Below are 20,908 nucleotides of genomic sequence, written 5' to 3'. Positions count from 1 at the left end.
AAATATAATAGTTATTGAGAGTATATTTAGAAGCGTTCATCAACTGCAAAATTAATTAACTAGAAAACTCATCAAATTCCACGAATTATCTCAATAAAATATGCAATATTAATGCGAATATCCCTTTCCTGTCCCTCAACGAATTTTTAATATATTTGAATATAATCGGTCTTACTTCGTTTCGCTCATACCTCTCCACGGAATTACGTTCTAATTTGCGAACTACTTGGTTCCTTTTCCGGGACTCGTAAAAAAAGAAAAAAACGCGAGAGCTCGTAAAACGTAGGCTAGGCCTCGAGTACTTTCATCCCTCGAGCAACCAATCGCGACCCTCGGAAAGCTTCTTTCTCTCCCCCTCTATCTCGAGGGCTAACGATTTATTTCAGCGACCTCTCGGATTCGATATCAACGACTTTTCGGGCCCCGGGGCGAGACGCAATTCCCGACGCGTAACCCTTCCCACGAATTTCTCACCTTCCACCCCCTCGAACGCGAGCGATTTCGGAAGCCGACAAGTCACGCGGTAACGTAACGTAATGTGGCAAATGGAGCAGGGATTCGAGAGGTCTGGGCTGCGTTCGGGGTTTCGGGAACACGCTGAAATGTGTTACACGGCGATAATACCGTCGCATTTTCCTGGCGCGGAAATCTCGATCTTCGCCTGCCACGCGCGTCGTTGCCGACTCTTCGATGAGGGTACAACGAGATGTTTATCCGAGGTGTTCACGCACGGGGATACGGGCGCAACTTTTCCAACGGATACTGCGCGCACATATACGATCGCTGCGGGTATATTCATCATTTCTAGATTATTGCGTTAGTTAAACCAGATGTTAAGCGGCGCGAGAGTTCGAAATCTCGTGTTCCAAGTATTCGAATTAACTCGCCGAGATGCGATTGTTGTCGAAGAGCGAAGATGAAAATTGTGAGATAACGACGTAATTTGAGTTTCGATTTAATATCTCCTGCATCGCGTCAATCACGTGTTTGCGATCGAAGCGGCGGATCCGCCCGTCGAGTCGCGGAGTGGCCCGGGGCCAAGTTCATCCCGAAAAGCCCTTCTGGCCGAGTTTCCCAGATCCCTACTGGCTCTGTCTCTCGACTTCGGTGCGTGTGCGGTTGGAAAGAGCGTACCGCACGCACGCATGCACGGTCGCACGCACGCATCACCGAAAAGCTCGACTAATGCGTGGAGACCCGATTAACATGACAATAGCAGCAGGCGCATGCAGATATAAATTAATACGTATTCTTCTTCCCGATGGAAGGCCGACGAATCACGACAGCATCGTCGTGTCCCTTTCGTACGTAATGATGCGACCGCTTGATAAATCACCCTTCCGGCCCTATAACTAGATCGCGTTGTGCTCGATCAAGTCTTGTAAAAAAAAGCGAATTGAAAACCAAATCTTTCCTCGCTTCGCTTCGGCAGCAGTCATTTTGCAGCTTTGCATGAAATTCGGAGGACAGATGCTGTTCAGATTACAATGATGTCGAAATAAATCAGTCGACAGAAATCAGGTAGATGGGAAAACTGCGGAATGCATCATCGGATCGTAGACACAGTGACTCTCAACAAAAAATCCCAAATTCGTTTCGAGAAACAATTTTACTTGCTCGTGACTCGCAAGGAATTCTAGATCGGATAGGAATAAAATAAAAAAGACTACTTCGTAGAATTGTTCGCAGATATTTGACATGTGTAAATGTCATCAGTTGCAGTAGTAGATTGAGAAACAAGGTTGAGATGCACTTCCAAAAAGTCATTCACTTCTATTCGTGATACCTGAACTTTTAACTTCTTTTAACTTCTCTCGAAAGTCGAAATCCAACTGATCTGGAGAAACATTTTATCGATTCTCAGCATCTTTTCAACTGTATCGATCTTTCAGCTGTTGCAAATCTTCAATTGAAAATTATTCTCTATTGAATAACATCGTTAGTCCTTCTTGCACAATGTGGGAGATTATGCACATATCTACTATTTTATAAGCTACAAAATTCCAATATAAGATAAGATTATATGACTTTTTATCAAAATGTCATTTAAAAAGAATTCAAATTCTTCAGATTATTCATTGAATCTCAAACTCTCATGAAGAAATATGCAGTATATATCTACGTATTTTAATAGTCACGCGATGCATACTATTTGATAACGAATCTTAAGAAATATCGATCTAGCGTATCAATGCATCGGTGAAGCAGAAATGATCGACGAAAGTTCGGTCGCTCGTGCATTTCGGTCTTGCGCCATGTGTGCCGTATTGCGTCAAATACAGCGGTGAAAGCAGCTGCAACGTCGTGACACGCGTCCATTGTCGGTATTTCATGGGCAACGAAAAATGAAAAATCGTCCCTCGTATTCCCGTCTCTTGCCATACGAAATCCCTTCGGCCTTTGACCTCTGATGTTGCGAGAATCACCTGGACCGCGAAAGAGAGAAAGAGAGAGAGAGAGAGAGACATAGAAGATAGACAGAGATAGACAGATTCTTTGGGAAATTTATTCTCATGGCTTGATACCTTTTCTCTTTTCTAATCGCGCTGTGAAAAATCTTTCCCATAATTTGCGTCATCTTAATTAAAGTGATCTCGAGGCATATCGAAAAAGACGCAGTTGCGCAATATATTACGAAGTAATTTGAAATATATTACATAATATAAATAAATAATTTAAGAAATTGACTTGAAATTTGTATTCTCTTCATGATCTGTGAAACACCTTACGCGCGATAGTGATGGCGCTACAGACCGAGGATCGGTGAATTCATCGAAGGACCCCAGAGTGCGAGGGTGCGAGGGGTTACTCTAGGTGTTCAAGCGAATTGGGGGTCGCGTATATATAACCCCGCCTCCTCTCTGCCTATCCAACGCGTACCATCTTCGATGTAGTGGCCTGCCACTAAATCGCCCCAATTGAAAGGGTTTAAATGCTCTTTTTTCTTGCTCTTCTGCAATAGGGCAATAACCGCAGTGGCAAGATATTCTAAGAAAAATGTATTACAGTCGATATACTGTGTATTTTTTCGCTCTCTCTTTCGTACTTTTTTTAATTCAAAAATATCAATCACATATACAGTGAGTGAAGTTTTTTTGATAGATTCGAACATTAAAAAGACATAAAGTCTAAATAATTACTAGATGTGTTCTACAGCAAGTTTTAAAATTTGACTTCTTCTGTACTTGTTAATAAAACAACGGATTATTTATTTATCTTGACATTCGTCCTCATTAGCATCCGTAAGAGCACGAAACATTTTGTTGTATCAGACACATTTCTTTGCGTCTAATTCCATAGTAATCTAAAGTAAGTTTTTAAGATTTTAATTATTATTACACTATAACTATTTATTTTTGATAGTTCCATATTCTGAACTTTATTTTTGGACATTATAGACGCGCACCCACAAAGATTACAATTTAACAATTTGACTATTTTTATTTTGCTGGCTGCACTTTTCTCCACTTCTCCGTAAATGACGAACAGTTTTGTCTTATATCTTTCATGTTACAAAAGCATTATTCGGTTTATTTTTTTGTATATATAAATTTTTACGTCTTAACTGTTACATTCTAATTTTTTTGTTCATATTTGTTTTGGACTCTTCCTAATTTATTAATTTTTTACTTGTGACTGATGATGACTAATTGTAAGTTAAGTTCAAAACTTTCAAATTAGTGTAATTAATTTTTATGAATAAATATTATAATATTATAATATTATTTTAATTTGTGACTAAATTTTCTGCTGGTTTAATTGACCTGGTTCTTATTTAACACTTTAAATAATATATCGGCCCTGATTAAAAATATGTAATTGCAAGTATTATTAAAATATAAAAAGCATTAATGCAGAATACGATACGCAGAATACGCCATACGGGGCAATTATTTCTCCATAGTCGTCAAGACTTATCTTCATTATGATGGACAACGAATCGTAGCGATATCACGATCGATACTTTCTCTCGCAGAGGCTCGTTAGAAACATCTGCCGCGACCTGACGTTGTCGTTCCCGCGAATGGTTGCGGCTGCGAAACATCAGGACAATTTCTGTGCATTGTCCTTTTGAGTTATTGCTTTCCTTTCTACTCGAATTTTTTCAAGTTCCACATACGCTCTATAACCCCAATCAATTCAATAACAATAATGTTGATGCTAGGAAGAATGCAAGTAAACTATTATTAAATTAATGCTTAATTACGTAACACTTTCGCTCATAATGGAATAATTATCAAGAGATTCAAAATGCGTTACGTAAACAATCTTTGGTTTCACGTTGCAAAGCGAGTTACTTTATAAAGTATAAATTTGGAAAGAAAACTCAGGTAAGTTGACAAAAACTCAACAGGAAATTCGGGACAGCTGTCAACACGGTAGGCTAGAAAATCCAGAAAAAAAGAGCCGCGTTGTTAATAGCTCTAATTTCGTGGAGATTCCTGTGCAACTTTTGTCCTGCGCCTGAGCCCGCAAGATTTCCCAGGATCAAGTTCTCATCTTCATTTTTATGTTAGGAGAGACGCGCGACATGACGTAATTTCCTAAAAGAAGTTATCGAAGATAATCGTCTGCATAGAGAATGCTGCGAAAATTCAGTTTTGCGACCTCGATATAGATTAAATATTTTTTAGGATAATTGTTTACTACCCAAAAATTACAATTATACAATAAAGGTATCGATAAAAGATTTGAAACATTTTAACACGCAATCATGCGAATCAATGCAATCTTGTCGTAGTGTGCGTCACGTGCTCGTAGTACCGTCGCGAAGTTTGCAGGGCCATCGATCGTCCCTCTGCACGCGGTCTTTCGCGAGTCTCGTCGCGGCACGTCGCAGGAGGCCGTCTGTGCGTGAGCGTGTAAGTGAGTGTCATACGCGCGTGTTCGTGCGTGCGTGCGTGCCTGCGCGCGCGCGCGCCCGGAGCACGCACTTACGCACGATCGACGCGGATCGTTCGCTCGTTGTGCGTGGCGCGCTACGTTGCCATGACGACCAGCGGCAGTGCCACGCATTGATCGCAAACGACGCAGACTCCCGCTCGCTCGCTCGCTCGGCGGTGCGTGGACTACGGAGTCGAGTGCGTAGAGACGCGACGGAGAAAGGAGAGGAGAACACGAACGCGCCACACACATACAAGCGCACGCATACACACGTACGTACGCACGCACGAACGCAGCATGTGCGCACGCATGCACGCACGTAACGCACGCATGTAGCACGCACGCACGCACGCACGCGAGAGGCAGGCATCGGGGATAATGCGCGTACGAAGCGGACACGCCGGGCTTCCTCGCTCTTTGCGAGGCTTTCTTTCGTGTTTTATAACGACGATTTAGAGCGTCCGTTTAAGCTATAGACTATCATTATTCTCGCCCGTACAGAACAACGATAATTATTAATTCAGCTCCCTTCAACGTCTTCGATTTCCCTAGTCTTTAATCAAACATACGTTATCATTAGACATTCTTAATACAGCTCGTTTTATCGTTAATCCCCAAATTTTATTTCCGCTTCCTATTTGCTTAAATCTGTTTTGAATAAGATTAATGTAAACTGATGAAAATAAAATATGCACTTATATATGTCTCTCTGGAGCTCACCACAAATGGCATGAATTATAAGATAGGTACTAAAATAACAAACAAATTTTATTTTTTTAGCTATGTGCACCCTCTTTTCATAAAATATATAATTTTTAACTCTTTCAGTTCCGGCTTCGACTTTAAACGGAATAAAGATCCACAAGATCCCAGCTTTTCCCCGCAAAGATACCTACAGTTCGAGGTAATAAAATCGCGTCGTCGCGTCGCGCCGCGCCGCGCCGTGCGGTGTCGGCCGAGCAGAAGCGGCAATGGATGAACGAAAGGGTTAGCTTCGAGATTAAAAGGAAGTCACCCCCTGCTCCTCCCTTCTCTTCCATCAATCACAATTATATCCTCTCTCTCCCCTGCTATCGTTCATAATTACTGCTCGTGACTTTATCCCGGCGCTCGAAGCTGCCGGTCGACCGGCTCGGTATAACGCGAGAGAAAAAGAAGAAGGGAGGGGGAAGGAATATGGATGCTCGGAGCAAGAGATGGAGAATACAATAGACTTTTTGGCACGGAGTTGACTGTAAAACTCCCTGTCGAGGGGGTGGCAGGGATCTTGAGAGAAAAAAAAAGTTTCGAGCCCTCCGGCCGTAGTTCTGATCGCGGAAACGGAAACGCGAAGTCGCTATCTCTCTTTAAAAAAAAAATCTCTCTCCGTCGCAGCTTCGAGCTCGCAAAATTTCTACTCGGACGAACCGGAGTGAAATATTTTCTCGAACGCAATTAAAGCGCGATCGCTCGGATGCGTCCCATATTATACAGTTCGCTTTCAGTAAATAATGTCATGGTATTCGATGACGCAGAGCGTTCGCGCGGGCACGGTGCATTAAACGCCACCGATGAACTTACGTCACATTAAAAAAAATTATTACCAAGTATCCAAGGTCGCTTTTTTATGCAAGTTCGCTCGGGGAAAAAAAATATCATAGGTAAAGTCTGTGCCGTCAGCGTTGACCTTACGCAGTCTTTTTTACGCGCAATAAATCCCTATTCCGTTCAAGTGTGACGTATGTATTTTCATCGGCTGACAATCGGTCGGCTCGAGCGATGGGATAACGGTGTCTAATCAATCGAGCGATTCCGCGAAATCGCGATTTGTGTTGGCCCGACCCGCCGCACAGTAGGGCAAAATTCCGAAAAGCTTGGTCAAAATTAATAAATAAACTTTGATTTGAATGCAAATTGCTACAGATATTTTCACGGTATTTTCAAAGTTGCTGTTAACGAACACAAAGTCAAATTTACTTCGAACTTAAAATAATAAAAATCATAACAAAATAATAGTATTTACATGTTTAGACATATAGTTGTTAATCGACCGAAATAATTGTCAAAAAAAGAAAAATTTTAACAAAATAAAAATTAGTAATTAGGCGACTCTATACCATTAAGCTGCTTTCCTCATTTTAAATGCGATTTTATACCAAATAGTTTGATTGTGAGTACAAAATTCCGATTAGAGCAACAAATTAGCACATAAAAAAAAGTTAAATTTTTGACTGGTTCGAATTTAATTTACGACGATGGGAAGCTCAAAGAGAGGTTAAATTCGCACAAATTTCGCCACCCCGTCGGTGAAAAATTAAAAAAAAACTTAAAATATTGACCAATATACATTGTTCCAATATACATTGCTAGTACTGAAAATCAGCTATAACATACGTAACGCGAACTATAAATTTTCAGTACTGACAATGTATATCAAAACACAATCGTATCGTAATGCGCCAATGTGGTCAAACAACGCAAGCGGAAAAAATTATTACAGCTAAATTGATAGCTATATTCGCAACCAATTTTTGTAAATTTCGTAAGTGAAATTTACGTTGTATCATACTAAAAACATGTTCACGTACAGTCCAAACGACTAAATCCCTTGATGATTAGTAGTCATTTCCAAATTAATAATTATACAATTAAAATCGAACACGAAGTAACTCCATGTGCAAGCACGTTGATTCATAATCGACGATCCTGAGTCGGGATCTCGACAATCTCTCTCACTCCATTACCTCGATTTTATGAGGCTTATTAAAAAATTAAAGGTTGTGAGAATGAAGAAAATGGACAGTAAAACAAGAATGTGAAAATTCACGTATTAACTTTTTAACGCAATAAATTTGCCGATGTAATGCCGTTCGTGCAAATTTAGATTACACGATCCGGTGAAACAGAATTTCGCATCCCAAATGAAGATAAAAAAAATCAATTAAAGCACTTTCAAGTTGTTTGACATATAAAGAATGCTAATTTTCTTTGCTTTGCTGCGCACTCTAAACATACGAAAGTGACAAATATAAATGGTAGACCTTCTACTTTTGCAATTTATATACCAGTCATCCTTCTAACCAATCTCCAAGTAAAAAATATTCCAATCTCGGGATATCTCTTTTTTGGGATTTTCGTCCCTCGCTGTGCCAAACGTAATAAGTTGACAAACTTGACCTATCTGATTGCCCAGGAAATGACACGGAAGCAGAAATGGGTCACTTAATATAAAACTCTCTAAATTTTCTGAAGTGACTTTTCACTCTTTTGGAGTGAATTTCACTCCAAAAGATTGAAAATACTGCCACTCGGCCACTTGAGTGGCAGTATTTTCACTCCAGAAAATTTAGAGAATACGATTTCGCGCGTTTAAATCGAAATTAATGAAGTCTCCCTCCGAATTAATAGCGTACACATATATATACGTGACGCGTAACAAGCTTTTCTACTTATACATTCGATGCATTTTTGTAAACAAGTTCACGTCTTGTTTACGTGGTCCATGTGCTTCGCTCGTCATCTTGCGACTTGGTATGGATCAAAGGTGGGCTTCCTCTTCCTGAAACGTGACATCTGGATGCCGTGAATCGGCTCGGAATCTCGATTTAATCTCGCCGAGGCTCCAGATGCGAGGCAAACCGCAGTAAATTATCGTGGTACCATTTGGCGTTTTTATAGCGTATATAGCGAGTATGAACAAATATTTTATTATCTTTAAAAAAATCGTGATACTTCCACAATTTATAGATTCCGATTATGGACCAGTGGATCAAACGCGAAATATTAAACGTAAAAAAATAATTATAAATTATAAAGTGTTTTTAAAATTTTGAAAATATCCGACAAGAATTTTTTTTAAATTAATACATTATCCTTCGCTCCATATATATACGTACATACGCTATCGCAGAACGACCTCGCTCCTCTGCGGAAGGCCCCTTCGTCCGTCGCTAGCTCACACACGCTTATGCGCGTGCATATAAACGGAAACCCTTCAAGTAGCCTACCATCCACCTCATGTGTACAGACACTTCTGTCACGCACGAGTGGAGGGAAACGCGTAAGGTACAAGTGCACGCGTATAGATGCAACCGCGTGTAGGTGCAACCGCGTTGCACTTATGTACGTACATATGCACGTACGTACACCTACAATTCACCCCTCTTTTTGCGCTGGACGCGAAGGGGTGCCGAGGGGGACATCGGGGTGGCAGCTCTCGAGCAGGTGCGAGCGAGTGGGTGCGTGCGAGAGAGCGCGGTTTCTCCAAGCAGAACGGAATTCTACAGCAAATTCGCGCTAAATGGTCTCTCTCTTTTTCTCTTTCGATAACGTGCTTTTCAGCGACAATTTTTTAGTGTGTCTATTGCAATAACGCTCGGTACCTTCGTGAAAAATTATACACAAAAAGTATGATTTTGCACGTCTGTTACGTAACTTGCTATTGGAACAGATAAGATGCTGCCGTTAAGTATTACCATCAAAAATATAACCGCTGTCTACTGAAAATTACGTGCGGCATTTAGAGTCGTATCAACGTTACGGTAAGGGCTCCGCAGGCTCGCGAAAATCGTCAGGAAACTGGGCGGAAAGGGTGTCGCGTTACCCCGCAACATTTCCGCGCGAAACTTGCGCGTGTTTGACCTCCAGTTCCTCCCCCAACATCCCGTCTCTCGTCACTCGGCCTTCATCCCTCTTTTACGTTCGTCCGTCCGTCCTTTTCTAACTTGCACAAGTTGTGAAATCGAGATCCGTTATTTTATACCTTCTCGAATTTTTCTTTTCGCATTCCTCGAACATTTAGTATATCCACCTTGATAAGATGTCACGATTAGAACCGTAATATCGTGTTTCACGCAACCGGTGAAGGAGCCGATAAGTTATTAGTACGATAAGTTATGATAAGTCATCATAACAATCGGCGCTTGTCCATTTTGTGTAATCTTGAATAATAATTTATTTCAAAGATTCACAGATATTTTTTATAACAACAATCCCTTGTTTCTTTATGGAATCAGTTTTTATGATTTACATAGTAAAATGATAATTTTTTACTGAAAATAATTGATATCAATGAACCGCAATAGCAAATAAATTGTCTTCATTTATTCGTGTATAAATAGCGCGTATAACAGATCCAGATTTAAATTTTTATTACGTAATTAGAGATTGCCTTTCGCCGTCCCTTTTCAATCTCCACTAAAGAAAAATGCTTATATTGTATAAATAAGCTTAATCATACATGGCGATACAACTATTTGTTGAAACAAAATAAAATACCCCTAAATAAAATTCTCACATATCGTTGAAATAAAAGAGAGCAGGGTTGAGAAGTAACGCGTTACTTGTAACGTTACTGGTTTCATTATTTTTTTTCCAGTAACGATTATTGCTTTTTTCTATTTGTAATGATAACGTCGTTACATTTTTATACTTTTATTTTCTTATTTTATAATAGAATTTTAATTAATTTGAAAAATATTTTGTCTCTATATTTATAGGTTACATTTCGATAGTCACTACCAATATTAAAGTCTATAATTCACATTACTATAGATTTTCTATAGTAATGTGAATACTATAGATTTTCTATAGATTTACTATAGATAGTACTAATAGTGAATATTGGAATGCACTAATGTTGATTAATGATTAATGTTTCAAAAATATATAACAATAAAAGTAATCTAACTTTCTATAAAAATAAGTAATATAAAGAAAATATATAGACTAGTTTAAAGAGTTTAAAGTTTTAATATTTACTACATTTAATAATATTTATCAAATAATATAAATTTAAAATCTAATTAAACTTATTTTAGAATTACAAAAAAGTAACGAATCGTTATTTTTGAAGTAACAATAATGATAACGCGTTACTTTTCTAAAGTGATGTTCTCATCCCTGAAAGAGAGTAACATATACTAAAAACTATATGTAAAATTGATGATCTGTAATAATAGCGCGCAATTGCGCAATCTATCTCTGTAAAATTTTTGGCGAATCGGCAATTGAGGATGCCGAAAGATAAATAAGGAATATTTTAGATGGCTTTACTGTAGACAATAAAAGTCTATAAAAAATCCGTGTATACACGGATCTTTTATATAATTTTATTGTATAGATATTATATTATATCCTACGCTAAATGAGTGAGTATATAGAATTATGAATATCGGCACAGCGACATCTCTCGCCGAGAGATTCTCCGCTTGTCCGCAAAGAAGCACGTTGAGAGCGTTTATTGATGCATTTTAACTGAATTATGCCGTTTGCGGTTTGCAATTAATAATGGCAATTAACGATATGCTGATAACGAATATCCGCCTCCGTCTTACACCGCTGGTAATACGCGTCGCGATACACCACTTGCTCGAGTACCGTTCACAGAACGCTACATTATCGGTACTCACTTTCAATGCCCCATTTCCAGGCGCGCTCTGCATCGCAGAATTACGATCGTGAAGAGAACGACATGTACGACCGCGTGTGTTTAATAACGCTCTTACCCCCTGAAAATATACCCCCATTCACACGCCATAGCGCGACGCCGTGAGTCGCCGTGTCCTCAGAAATTCGATACGATCTGGCACGAGCAGCCGTGCGGAAACCAGAATAAGTCGGTGTAAAGTCGATTCCCGCTCCCCTCGAGCGCGACTAGTCTCTTTTGCACAAATTGCTGCTGGCACCTACTCCTGTATCCCTCCGGGATGGAGCATATACCGTTGCACACGTCATTCCTAAAAGCATAGCGAGAGGATTGGTATCGCCTCAGTTCTCACAAGTCTCCCTCCAGTTCGATAATGATATCGTTTCCGATGTGACGTAAAAAGATGACCTCTCGTGAGTTAATGTCACTTTTATTAGAACGAACGTGCAAATTAAAAAGGTGAAACGCGAATTAAATTAGAGCGATATAGCTTTACAGATATTACAAGTATTCTCTCCGGAGTCCCGTGTTAGATTTATCTTTACGACAAATTTTCTGCAAACACACTTACAAGCATTTCTCGCTTTTGACAAGTTGCGTGTATTTGTTTTGCCCAGGAAGATTCACAACGTACATCCAGTTGCCCTGTTTGTTCAGAGCGGCTCGGGGAGCGATATACTGCGCTTGCGTGGGGCACAGGGGGATGACTTCCGGATCCGACTGCCTCTTTACTCGGTCGCCCTTAAGTTTCGCGTACCCCAATAACGGGTTCACGCTATAACTTCGCGGCGCTATCTTGTCGCCTCGCGAATATCTGTTATATTTAATAAAATAAGACATAAATATATTAAACGCGTACGCGCGCGCAAGAAGAAGTCAATCGTTTTAACTTCTCCGTGCGAAATTTCGTACCTATTCGTCAACCACGATTGATTCGGTCCAAACACGGATTCCTGCGAATAAGCACGATCGATTTGTCGCTGGACATTGTGATGGTACTTCAGCGTTACTTCCGGGAGAAAAGGATACCTTTGCGAGTGTGACGGTGTAGAGTATTTGTAACTGCAATACGACAAATTGAAAATCTAACTTTCTATGCTAATATTTTACTTCGCTTGTATCACTATTTAAGTTTGTCTTTTCGTCTCATCTCGTACAGATGATGTAAGATGATGTAATTCGACACGCGTATGCGTGATGAGCCTTACCCGTGATAACGGCTACTATTGGACGGAGGTCCATATACTGAGGCTGGCTCTCCTCTCGGAGGAGACTGCGTGTAATATTGACTATCGTCTTGCCGTGGATAATCATAGCCTTGATAATCCGGGGGGGAACTTAAAAATGATAATAAGGATGTACGGAGATAGCAATCAAATTAGTGTAGTATTACGATTAGTGATATTAATGGTTAATTATACATCAACGTATCTAACTATATAAATTATTAAATTATTCATTATTAACTTATCTGAGTCTTTTGCCATGTTAAGTTTTTTTTCGATATATATATATTTATGTGTATCACGATATTCCAGTTGTACTGAAAATATACCTGTAAGCGTTGAAATCGTCGCGAGATTCATCTTGCAACGCGGTGTTAAAGTCGAAGCTGCATTTGTCGACGAGAAACTTGATGAGTTGGCTATAAAAAAAAAAAGAAAAATAAAATGAAAAAAAAAGAAAGAAGCCGTTACCTCTCCCGAAGACGGAATACAATGCGTTGATAAAAAGCGAGCGATGCAATTCTCTTCGAGAATTGCATTCGACCTTTGGCCCCGCGCGCGAGCTGAGATCTCGCAACGCGTATCAAAGATGCCCGGTCATTCTGTCGCTCGGTCGAACGACCGAGATTCGTCTCTCTTCCAGGTTGACAAAAGATTATTTACGCAGGTGCGTTCTCAATTGGGTGCATTGCGCAACTGTGTTAGGCCTGAGCAAGCATTAGCGAGGCGAGATGCGGCGTGTTTGTTTGCGGGCGAAATGACACGCGCGCGACGCCGTGAGCGATAGGCCGACTCGAGTCAGCAATTTGATATTTCTGACAGTCTAATTGACCGTTGCTCGGGTCGTTCCTACGTGCGTAATTGTCGGAAGTGACAGCTGTCGCAGTCGCAAGTTTCTCCAGTTGTAAAAATTATTCAACTTGTTCACCGATGAGATATCGTCGCCGCTTATCGAAACTCTAAATCTTATATTTCGCTACATGGCGCTAAAAGATTTTACAACTGCACGAGACGAAATAAAGCATTATCAGAAATATTTTCAAATATCTGAATTGTTAAAAAAAAAAAGTTTGTGTTTTGCGCGTAAAATTCCGCCGTTTTATCTCTACGCAATCGTCCGTTTTATTATTTATTTTCTGCAAACTTGTTCAAACGTACGCGATTCGCGAGTGCTCGATACGAGTGTCATCCATGCAAATATTTGAGGTCACTTCGCAAGAGCGATTTGTCCAGTGGAGGAGAAAGAAGGAGGCGCCCCGGTGTTTTCGGTATGACGGGACTCGCGTTTGGCAACTATTGTAACGGGCCCAATAATTATCCGACAACGTATGACCGCGTCAAGGCCACGGTCATGGTACGCTGAGCAACGATCTCACGGACGTTCTTACATTATAGCGACCGCTCACTTTACGTAACTCTACCTAACATCTTCGGGATAGGACTCGAGCGTGAAAGTGCAACGCGGAGATTTGGGAAATCGACTCTCGTAGCACGACTTGCATATGTGTCATGAGAACAGCAAGCGGAGGGTAATCGCGGCCGCTCTAACGTCTCATTTCTGTAGCCCTTACCGCGGCGCGCAGCTGGAAGTTCTTCTAGGCTAGATCGCGCTTATAAAACGAGAATCGTCTTACGGGCGAGAGTCGCTCCGGCATAAAATTGATTGTGCAAGCCTGTTAAGGCAAACTTCGATGCTTTCGAGAAACGGCGGATTCTCACCTCTCCTCCTCCGAGGAGAGGAGAGTTATAGCGGACTTTCCCCTCCAAAAGTTTTTCTTGACTTGCGGCGTCGGTGATTCGTATGCATAGAGGAAGGCGGAAGGTGGACACGGTGGACGCGGCGAAAGGAATATCAACAATTGGAAATGGGTCGACCGGATCGTCGCAGATTTCCACTTGTTGCGTTACCTCGTCGCCGGCTCGACAGAGATATTTTTAGGAGGGCAGAGGGGAGGAAGGGAGAAGGGGAGCCCTAAGGCACTTACCGCGGATAATGGTCCGGGGTTTCGCAGAAGGTCTGCCCCGGCTGCGCGCAATGGGGGGTGAGTCCTGGAGGCGCGGGTACGAAGGGTTCGTACTGCGGCCGTCCTGGACATCCGTACTCCGTACAAGGTTCGCCCCGGGTGACCATCAAGAAAAACTGTTGATACATGTATATGCATGCATTATAATAAAATTCGTAAAGAAACGAGTTAATTTCGAGGAATTAGAAAAATGTTAATTTTTTTAATTTAAAAATTTTTTGTTTACTTAAATTCTCTACGCGAAATATTCCCACCGTGTATCCCAACGTAATAGCGCATACGTTTTGCATTCGTGATCAAATGTACGATGAAACTTGAAGCACGAGATCAGCACTAGTGTCGACTAAGCGCTATGTATGTAAAATGTGGGACCACTTATTGTGAAATACTGCACCGGCTTGTAATTGATCGCTTATCGGGATACTTCCTGCATAGTACAAACGCGTGCTTTTTGCGACGGTATTAATCGGTTCTCTGATTCAGCCTACACGTAATTCGATCGGCAGATAAAAAGAGCGTTAGTTATTAATCAAGAAGATGAGTCAATGGAAACCGCGATTAGAAAGGTATACGCAGCGTGCGTTTGCAATTAATGGAAAGAACATTACATCAGATTTAAATACAGCTTCCTGCGTATTCTGCAATGATCCGCAGGCCATTGGTGTGATTACTCTTAACGTTAGATTGGACCGACCACTTACGATTGATATTAGATGCCACGCGAACGCCATTTCGATCTATCGTTATGATTCACCCCTCCGTGATAGAACCTTCTCTCCTGTGGTGAGCACGGCAGGTGTCTCGGCAGGAAGGAGGCCGCGAAGTCACTTAATTGGCATCGCGTGCTGATCAATCGCCGTGCCGATGTCACCGCTGATAAACGATAACCCGACCCGACCCGGAATCGCTGCTCTGCAGGACGATCGTAAGAGACCGAGAGAGGAGAGTCCCGTTAAGGATAAAAATCAAAGGTTGAGTCTCGCGCTCGATATACCTTCGAATTTTTCAGATAAGCGACAGCTCGTGCGTACGTCGGCCGTATCTCGATCCGCGTCGACTTTACGAACTTTTAAGCCGAAAGAAGGCGAAACTCAATCCAATTCAGGGATTGCAGATCACCCGTCTTCCTCCTAGACGTTACTGTAGCTGCAACGCGCGTAAGCTCGCTGTCGCACCAGAGACTACGCCAGAGTACGGTCAAACCATAACGGACGTCTCCTCCACTTTTGGCCAGCGTGATTCGAAAGTGTCCACGACACTGGGTCCAGACACTGGCGCGATTCGGCTCTACGCGCCGCGAGTCTACCTAGCAACGTGGGATACGTGGGTATTACCTGTGCGTTGGCCCCTTCCTCGGGCGACGTGCACGACTTCTGCGGGGCTCAGGGTGGGGTAGGCGGACACATACTTTCACTGGAATACGTGCGGCGAGGGATTCATCGACCTTATGACAGCGTGAACTGAGTTTTTCTCCGGATGACACGGATACATCTTGATTACGCGACGTCGCTAGTAGACGTGTAGAAAGAGAAAGAGAAATGCTATTTCTTATACTGAAGCTCAGCGTTTAGTCGACAGAAATCGCTGGTAAAATTTCTTTTTTTTTTCACGTGAGTTATTACACGCATCTATCATTATAAGCTTTTCGATGGAGATAAATTATCATTTAGTGAAAATTTCAGATTATCACTCGTAATACAATGTCAAAAATTTAAAGATTGAGTGAAAGTACGCTAAACATTTCGAATAGTTTTAAAATAGTTGGTTCAGGAAGTAAAGTTATATTATAAGAATTAAGGTATTTTAAACATTTGGTTTGAGCAAATAATAATTTCATAATCTAAAATTATATTTCCTTATCACTCAGAACATTCAGTAATCTAAAATAAAAATAGTTTTATAATCGTGGAGGAGAATAGACAAATAATTATATAATTATTTTAGTTTTATTATTATCTGCGGTTCTATTTGAAATGTAATAAATAATTGTGACGAATCTGTTAGATGCATTGCTAATATTTTGAATCCATATTTTTTATTTATATAAAAAATGCTTCTAATATTCTTAAAATACAAGGGTTTAAATGATTATTCATATTTATCACAGATAGATTGCGACTAACAGGTAAATCAATCGATAAAGAAAACCTCTTCTAATTCGAAAAGATAAAGCTATATAACCACGCGAATTTTTTTATTTGGCTTGATTTAGGAAAGTGAACGGTGTTCGAATATACCGGTCTTACAACCATGTTCGTTTTTAGTTTGGAGTTATGTTTACGGTGCTGATGATGGCGCTTGAAGTACATGTTCGCATTTAGTACGGGACTGCGTTATCTACTGAGAGATACCGTGCCAAGACTGTCAAGCCGCATTGAAGCAGCTGGCAGTGCTGACAGTGCTGACAGTGCTGGCACACTTCTCATCCATTCCAACTGATTTTAACATAACCCCGCAGTGCAGTCGGGCTTGTTCATTCTCTTCGAATCGCCGCATGTGCAATACGCAGTCGCCCAACCCGCGTTTATATTGCCCGAACGAAGCGCGTGTTTAAAGGGGATCCCTCGATGTGAATGGTGCTTAAAGTTTGTCGGACGTTAAAACATTTCTCGCTAGTTGTGACGACTTGTTAATCGTTGCGGTGTAATCATGGCGGCGACCTCGTCACGGGTAGACGAACTCGTGCAGTCTGTCAGCCTGCACAATCCACGGAAATGGATGTTCAACGGTTACATCCTGCCCTTCGTGATGCTGCAGTCCCTGTGGATCTACTGTTGGATCTTTGTGTACGGCGTCGACGAGTACTATGACGCGGGCCTGGTGGGCATCGCGGCAATCGGCGTGATGCAGATTTTTCTATGCCTATGCTGTCAATGGTCGGTGCACATCCACACGTTTTTGAACTGCAGCTCGGTAAGTGGCGGTCGCCCTTTAATTGGCCTCAAATAACGGGCACGTGGCCCTTCGGTGGCCTCGATATGTCGCGTAACGTGGCGGCCATTCGAACGGCCGGTCTTCTGCTAGGTCGGTCACGTGACACCTCGGCAGTATATTCGAACATCGCGAAAGAGACACACTTTGAGCATGGAATCAATTCAACACGTTTTGTTTCGCAACATTCATTTTTTCTATTTTATCAATGAAATTCCAGGAAAAAGATCCGTACAAAGCCAGGATAGTTAAAGTAGTTCCCACTTCAAATAACGGGAGCTCGGAGCTGATTTCATTACGCCATACGGATCAACAAGAGCCTTGGTTTATTTTTCAAAAGACAAAATATTACTGGGACTCGGACAAAAAGTCATTCAGAGGGTTGCAGTTCCCGATCAATCATTCCGTGAAACATTATTGTGAATGGAAAGGGTATCTCGATCAAAAAGAAATTGAGGCAGCGGAAGGAAAATATGGGAAAAACAAGTACAGTGAATAATTTCTTGTATCACTTGCTCCTTGCAAGATACTTTTTACATCGCTAAAAATATTGTTTTTTTTTTCATTCTAGATTGGACATGGTTGTACCCGAATTCTGGGAACTCTTTAAAGAGCGCGCAATTGCTCCGTTCTTCGTCTTTCAAGTATTCTGCGTGGCACTATGGTGCTTAGATAAATATTGGTATTATAGTATCTTTACACTGATTATGCTTATCATGTTCGAATGTACATTGGTGCAACAGCAACTAAGAAATATGGCCGAGATTCGTAAAATGGGCAATAAGCCATACATGATAATGGTATGAACACGAGTGACATGCTGTCTGCTTGCAACTTGTTTTCTTCTACTGGCGGATTTTATTCACGCTTATTCTTTTTTACTTTTAGGTATACAGAAATAGGCGATGGCGCCAGTTGTTTACAGACCAACTAGTTCCTGGAGATATTGTCTCTATTACAAGGCCTCAACATGATAATTTAGTGCCATGCGATATGTTGCTTTTGCGAGGCCCGTGCGTGGTTGACGAAAGCACATTGACAGGTACTTAAAAGCTTGTAACATTTAAATCACGGACGTTATAGTTATAACAACTCAAAATGTCTAGGTGAATCTGTACCTCAAATGAAAGAGCCTGTAGAAGATATCGACGGAAGTAGAGTTATAGATATCGAAGGAAGTGATAAACTTCACGTGCTTTTCGGTGGCACAAAAGTTGTACAGCATACATCCCCTAGCAAAAATACTCCCGGTCTTCGAGGTATTGCTAATAAATTTCATTTTTTTATGACATTTCCCGCCTACATTTTACAATATTAATAGCGCGATATTACAGCGACCGATAATGGATGCATTGCCTACGTATTGCGTACCGGCTTTTCCACGTCACAAGGCAAACTTTTGAGAACGATATTGTTCGGCGTTAAACGCGTTACGGCCAACAATTTAGAAACTTTCGGTTTCATTCTGTTCCTGCTTATTTTTGCAATTGCTGCCGCCGCATATGTCTGGATCAAAGGTAATTCGATCTTGCACGTAAAGGGGACGATGGTGAATATTTACACGTCGCGCAAATTTCGATTTTAGGCAGCGAAGATCCTACGAGGAACAAGTACAAACTATTTTTGGAATGCACATTGATTTTGACGTCCGTTGTACCACCAGAGTTACCTATAGAATTGTCTCTGGCTGTAAATGCGTCTCTGGTAGCGCTATCCAAGTTAGGTATTTAAAACAGACATATACTTTTACCGAAGGTTTAAATCTTATGAAAACCATACGCATAAAAATTACTATGTATTTTTGCAGGTGTGTTCTGCACGGAACCGTTCAGAATTCCATTTGCCGGCAAGGTCGACATTTGTTGTTTCGACAAGACCGGTACGCTTACCAGCGATAATTTGGTTGTCGAAGGTATCGCGGGTATCAAGTAAGAAACTATTATCTTTTTTTATTATCTTAAGATAATCTTTTGTGCGACTAAAAAATACTAATCTTTAATCGAACTTAAATTTTTTTCTTTTTAAGCGGTAAGCCGGACGTGATTCAAATATCGGATGCACCTCTGGAGAGCATTCAAGTGCTCGCCACATGCCATTCCCTTGTTCAATTAGATGACGGTATCGTCGGAGATCCGTTAGAGAAGGCCACTCTTAAAGCTATCAATTGGAATCTCACGAAAGGTAAGTATAAATTTGTAAATAATATAATTAATATATGGGGGAATGTTGAAACTGAATGTTTCACGCTATATGTATAATATACGCCATTTAGGTGACTCTGTAATTCCCAAAAAGGGCAAATCTCCCGCGCTGAAAATCGTACAAAGGCATCATTTTTCATCGGCTTTGAAAAGAATGTGCGTTGTGGCTGGATATAATCTTTCTGGAGCTTCAGAGATACATTATGTGGCTACGGTTAAAGGCGCGCCAGAAACCGTAAAGAACATGGTGAGTGAAATAACATTTTTCTAACAGATTTAATTGATTTTTATATGCCTATTGTTATCGATATAATCTACCATTTCAGTTATCTTCCGTGCCGGAAAATTACGATTCAACTTATTTGTCTCTTTCACGACGCGGCGCAAGAGTACTCGCTTTAGGCTACCGAAAACTTGCTGGTAGCTTGTCCTCTCAAGATTTAAGAGAATTAACTCGTGAAAAGTTAGAGAGCAATCTCACGTTTGCGGGATTTGTCATAATCAGCTGCCCTCTCAAACCCGACTCGAAATCCGGCATTAAAGAGATCGTCAATTCGTCACATTCGGTACGTATGCGTGGTTTTACATAAGTTGTATATATTTCGAGATAATAAAAATTGTCTCGAAATAAAATATTTTTACAAAATTATCAAAAACTGAATGAGTTCAATTATTTAGGTCGTGATGATAACAGGTGATAATCCTTTAACGGCCTGTCATGTAAGCCGCGAGCTACATTTCACGAAGAAGCCTAGCACACTTATTCTGACCGAGGATGAGGATGGCGAATGGTTGTGGGAAAGCATAGACAAAACGACGCGGCTTCCTCTGAGCGTGAAAAATAACGAATCGCGCAAAGAGATCTGGAAGGATCACACGCTTTGCGTGACGGGTGAAGTGTGTAGATGAACAACAAACTTTTCTATTCGTCAAAATTACATCGATCGTTTTTGTTACTGCATAATAAACTTTTCCAGGGTTTATCGTATCTGAAGGAAAAACAACGGGGACTCCTTCGGAAGCTCTTGCCACACGTCGTAATATTCGCGCGATGTGCACCGAAACAAAAAGAATTTATTATTGTATCGCTACAGTCTTTAGGCTATACGACGTTAATGTGCGGAGACGGAACGAACGATGTCGGAGCTTTGAAACACGCACAAGTGGGTAAGTTGACAGAGGAGACTGCGGTAAAATTTAGATATACTTTTATTTTTCTTTCTTCCCCCCCTCCCC

General features: G+C 41.0%; 2 protein-coding genes and 2 long non-coding RNA genes across 6 annotated transcripts in view; 2 read left to right on the top strand and 2 right to left on the bottom strand.

Moving 5' to 3' along the window:
- Window positions 1-2,491: 2,491 nt before the first annotated feature.
- LOC105454159 lies at window positions 2,492-3,969 on the bottom strand. Its single transcript, XR_974957.1, has 3 exons — window positions 3,884-3,969; window positions 3,141-3,304; window positions 2,492-2,988 (listed from the first exon to the last, which is right to left on the bottom strand). It is a non-coding gene; the product is annotated as an uncharacterized LOC105454159 (long non-coding RNA).
- Window positions 3,970-5,297: 1,328 nt separating this feature from the next.
- Window positions 5,298-6,977, top strand: LOC105454157. Its single transcript, XR_974956.1, has 2 exons — window positions 5,298-5,630; window positions 5,713-6,977. It is a non-coding gene; the product is annotated as an uncharacterized LOC105454157 (long non-coding RNA).
- Window positions 6,978-10,632: 3,655 nt separating this feature from the next.
- LOC105454156 lies at window positions 10,633-15,327 on the bottom strand. Of its 3 annotated transcripts, none has more exons than XM_011696564.1 (7): window positions 15,242-15,327; window positions 14,502-14,656; window positions 12,846-12,935; window positions 12,499-12,627; window positions 12,203-12,352; window positions 11,862-12,104; window positions 10,633-11,600 (listed from the first exon to the last, which is right to left on the bottom strand). In XM_011696564.1, exons 1-7 carry the CDS (start codon window positions 15,269-15,271, stop codon window positions 11,429-11,431), a joined length of 969 nt encoding a protein of 322 aa, XP_011694866.1. In that variant the 5' UTR covers window positions 15,272-15,327; the 3' UTR covers window positions 10,633-11,428. The 3 variants fall into 3 exon arrangements, with proteins under 3 accessions (XP_011694866.1, XP_011694867.1, XP_011694868.1); XM_011696565.1 differs by lacking the exon at window positions 15,242-15,327 and adding an exon at window positions 14,767-14,836; XM_011696566.1 differs by lacking the exon at window positions 12,846-12,935.
- A 1,417-nt stretch (window positions 15,328-16,744) lies between these two features.
- Window positions 16,745-20,908, top strand: part of LOC105454155 (manganese-transporting ATPase 13A1) — a 6,620-nt gene continuing 2,456 nt past the window's right edge. Inside the window, exons 1-13 of the mRNA XM_011696563.1 lie at window positions 16,745-17,453; window positions 17,692-17,957; window positions 18,043-18,271; window positions 18,360-18,513; window positions 18,578-18,730; window positions 18,806-18,988; window positions 19,057-19,194; window positions 19,279-19,399; window positions 19,498-19,652; window positions 19,744-19,919; window positions 19,999-20,238; window positions 20,351-20,569; window positions 20,650-20,839. Coding sequence (XP_011694865.1) covers window positions 17,190-17,453; window positions 17,692-17,957; window positions 18,043-18,271; window positions 18,360-18,513; window positions 18,578-18,730; window positions 18,806-18,988; window positions 19,057-19,194; window positions 19,279-19,399; window positions 19,498-19,652; window positions 19,744-19,919; window positions 19,999-20,238; window positions 20,351-20,569; window positions 20,650-20,839 — 2,488 coding nt within the window. The 5' untranslated portion in view covers window positions 16,745-17,189. The remainder of the gene's footprint in view (window positions 17,454-17,691; window positions 17,958-18,042; window positions 18,272-18,359; window positions 18,514-18,577; window positions 18,731-18,805; window positions 18,989-19,056; window positions 19,195-19,278; window positions 19,400-19,497; window positions 19,653-19,743; window positions 19,920-19,998; window positions 20,239-20,350; window positions 20,570-20,649; window positions 20,840-20,908) is intronic.

The sequence above is a fragment of the Wasmannia auropunctata genome, unplaced genomic scaffold (genome assembly GCF_000956235.1).
Source record: "Wasmannia auropunctata unplaced genomic scaffold, wasmannia.A_1.0 LD335988.1, whole genome shotgun sequence".
NCBI lineage: Eukaryota > Metazoa > Arthropoda > Insecta > Hymenoptera > Formicidae > Wasmannia > Wasmannia auropunctata.
The sequence above is the reverse complement of the archived record's forward strand: the minus strand, read 5'-3'. Positions and strand labels throughout refer to the sequence as shown.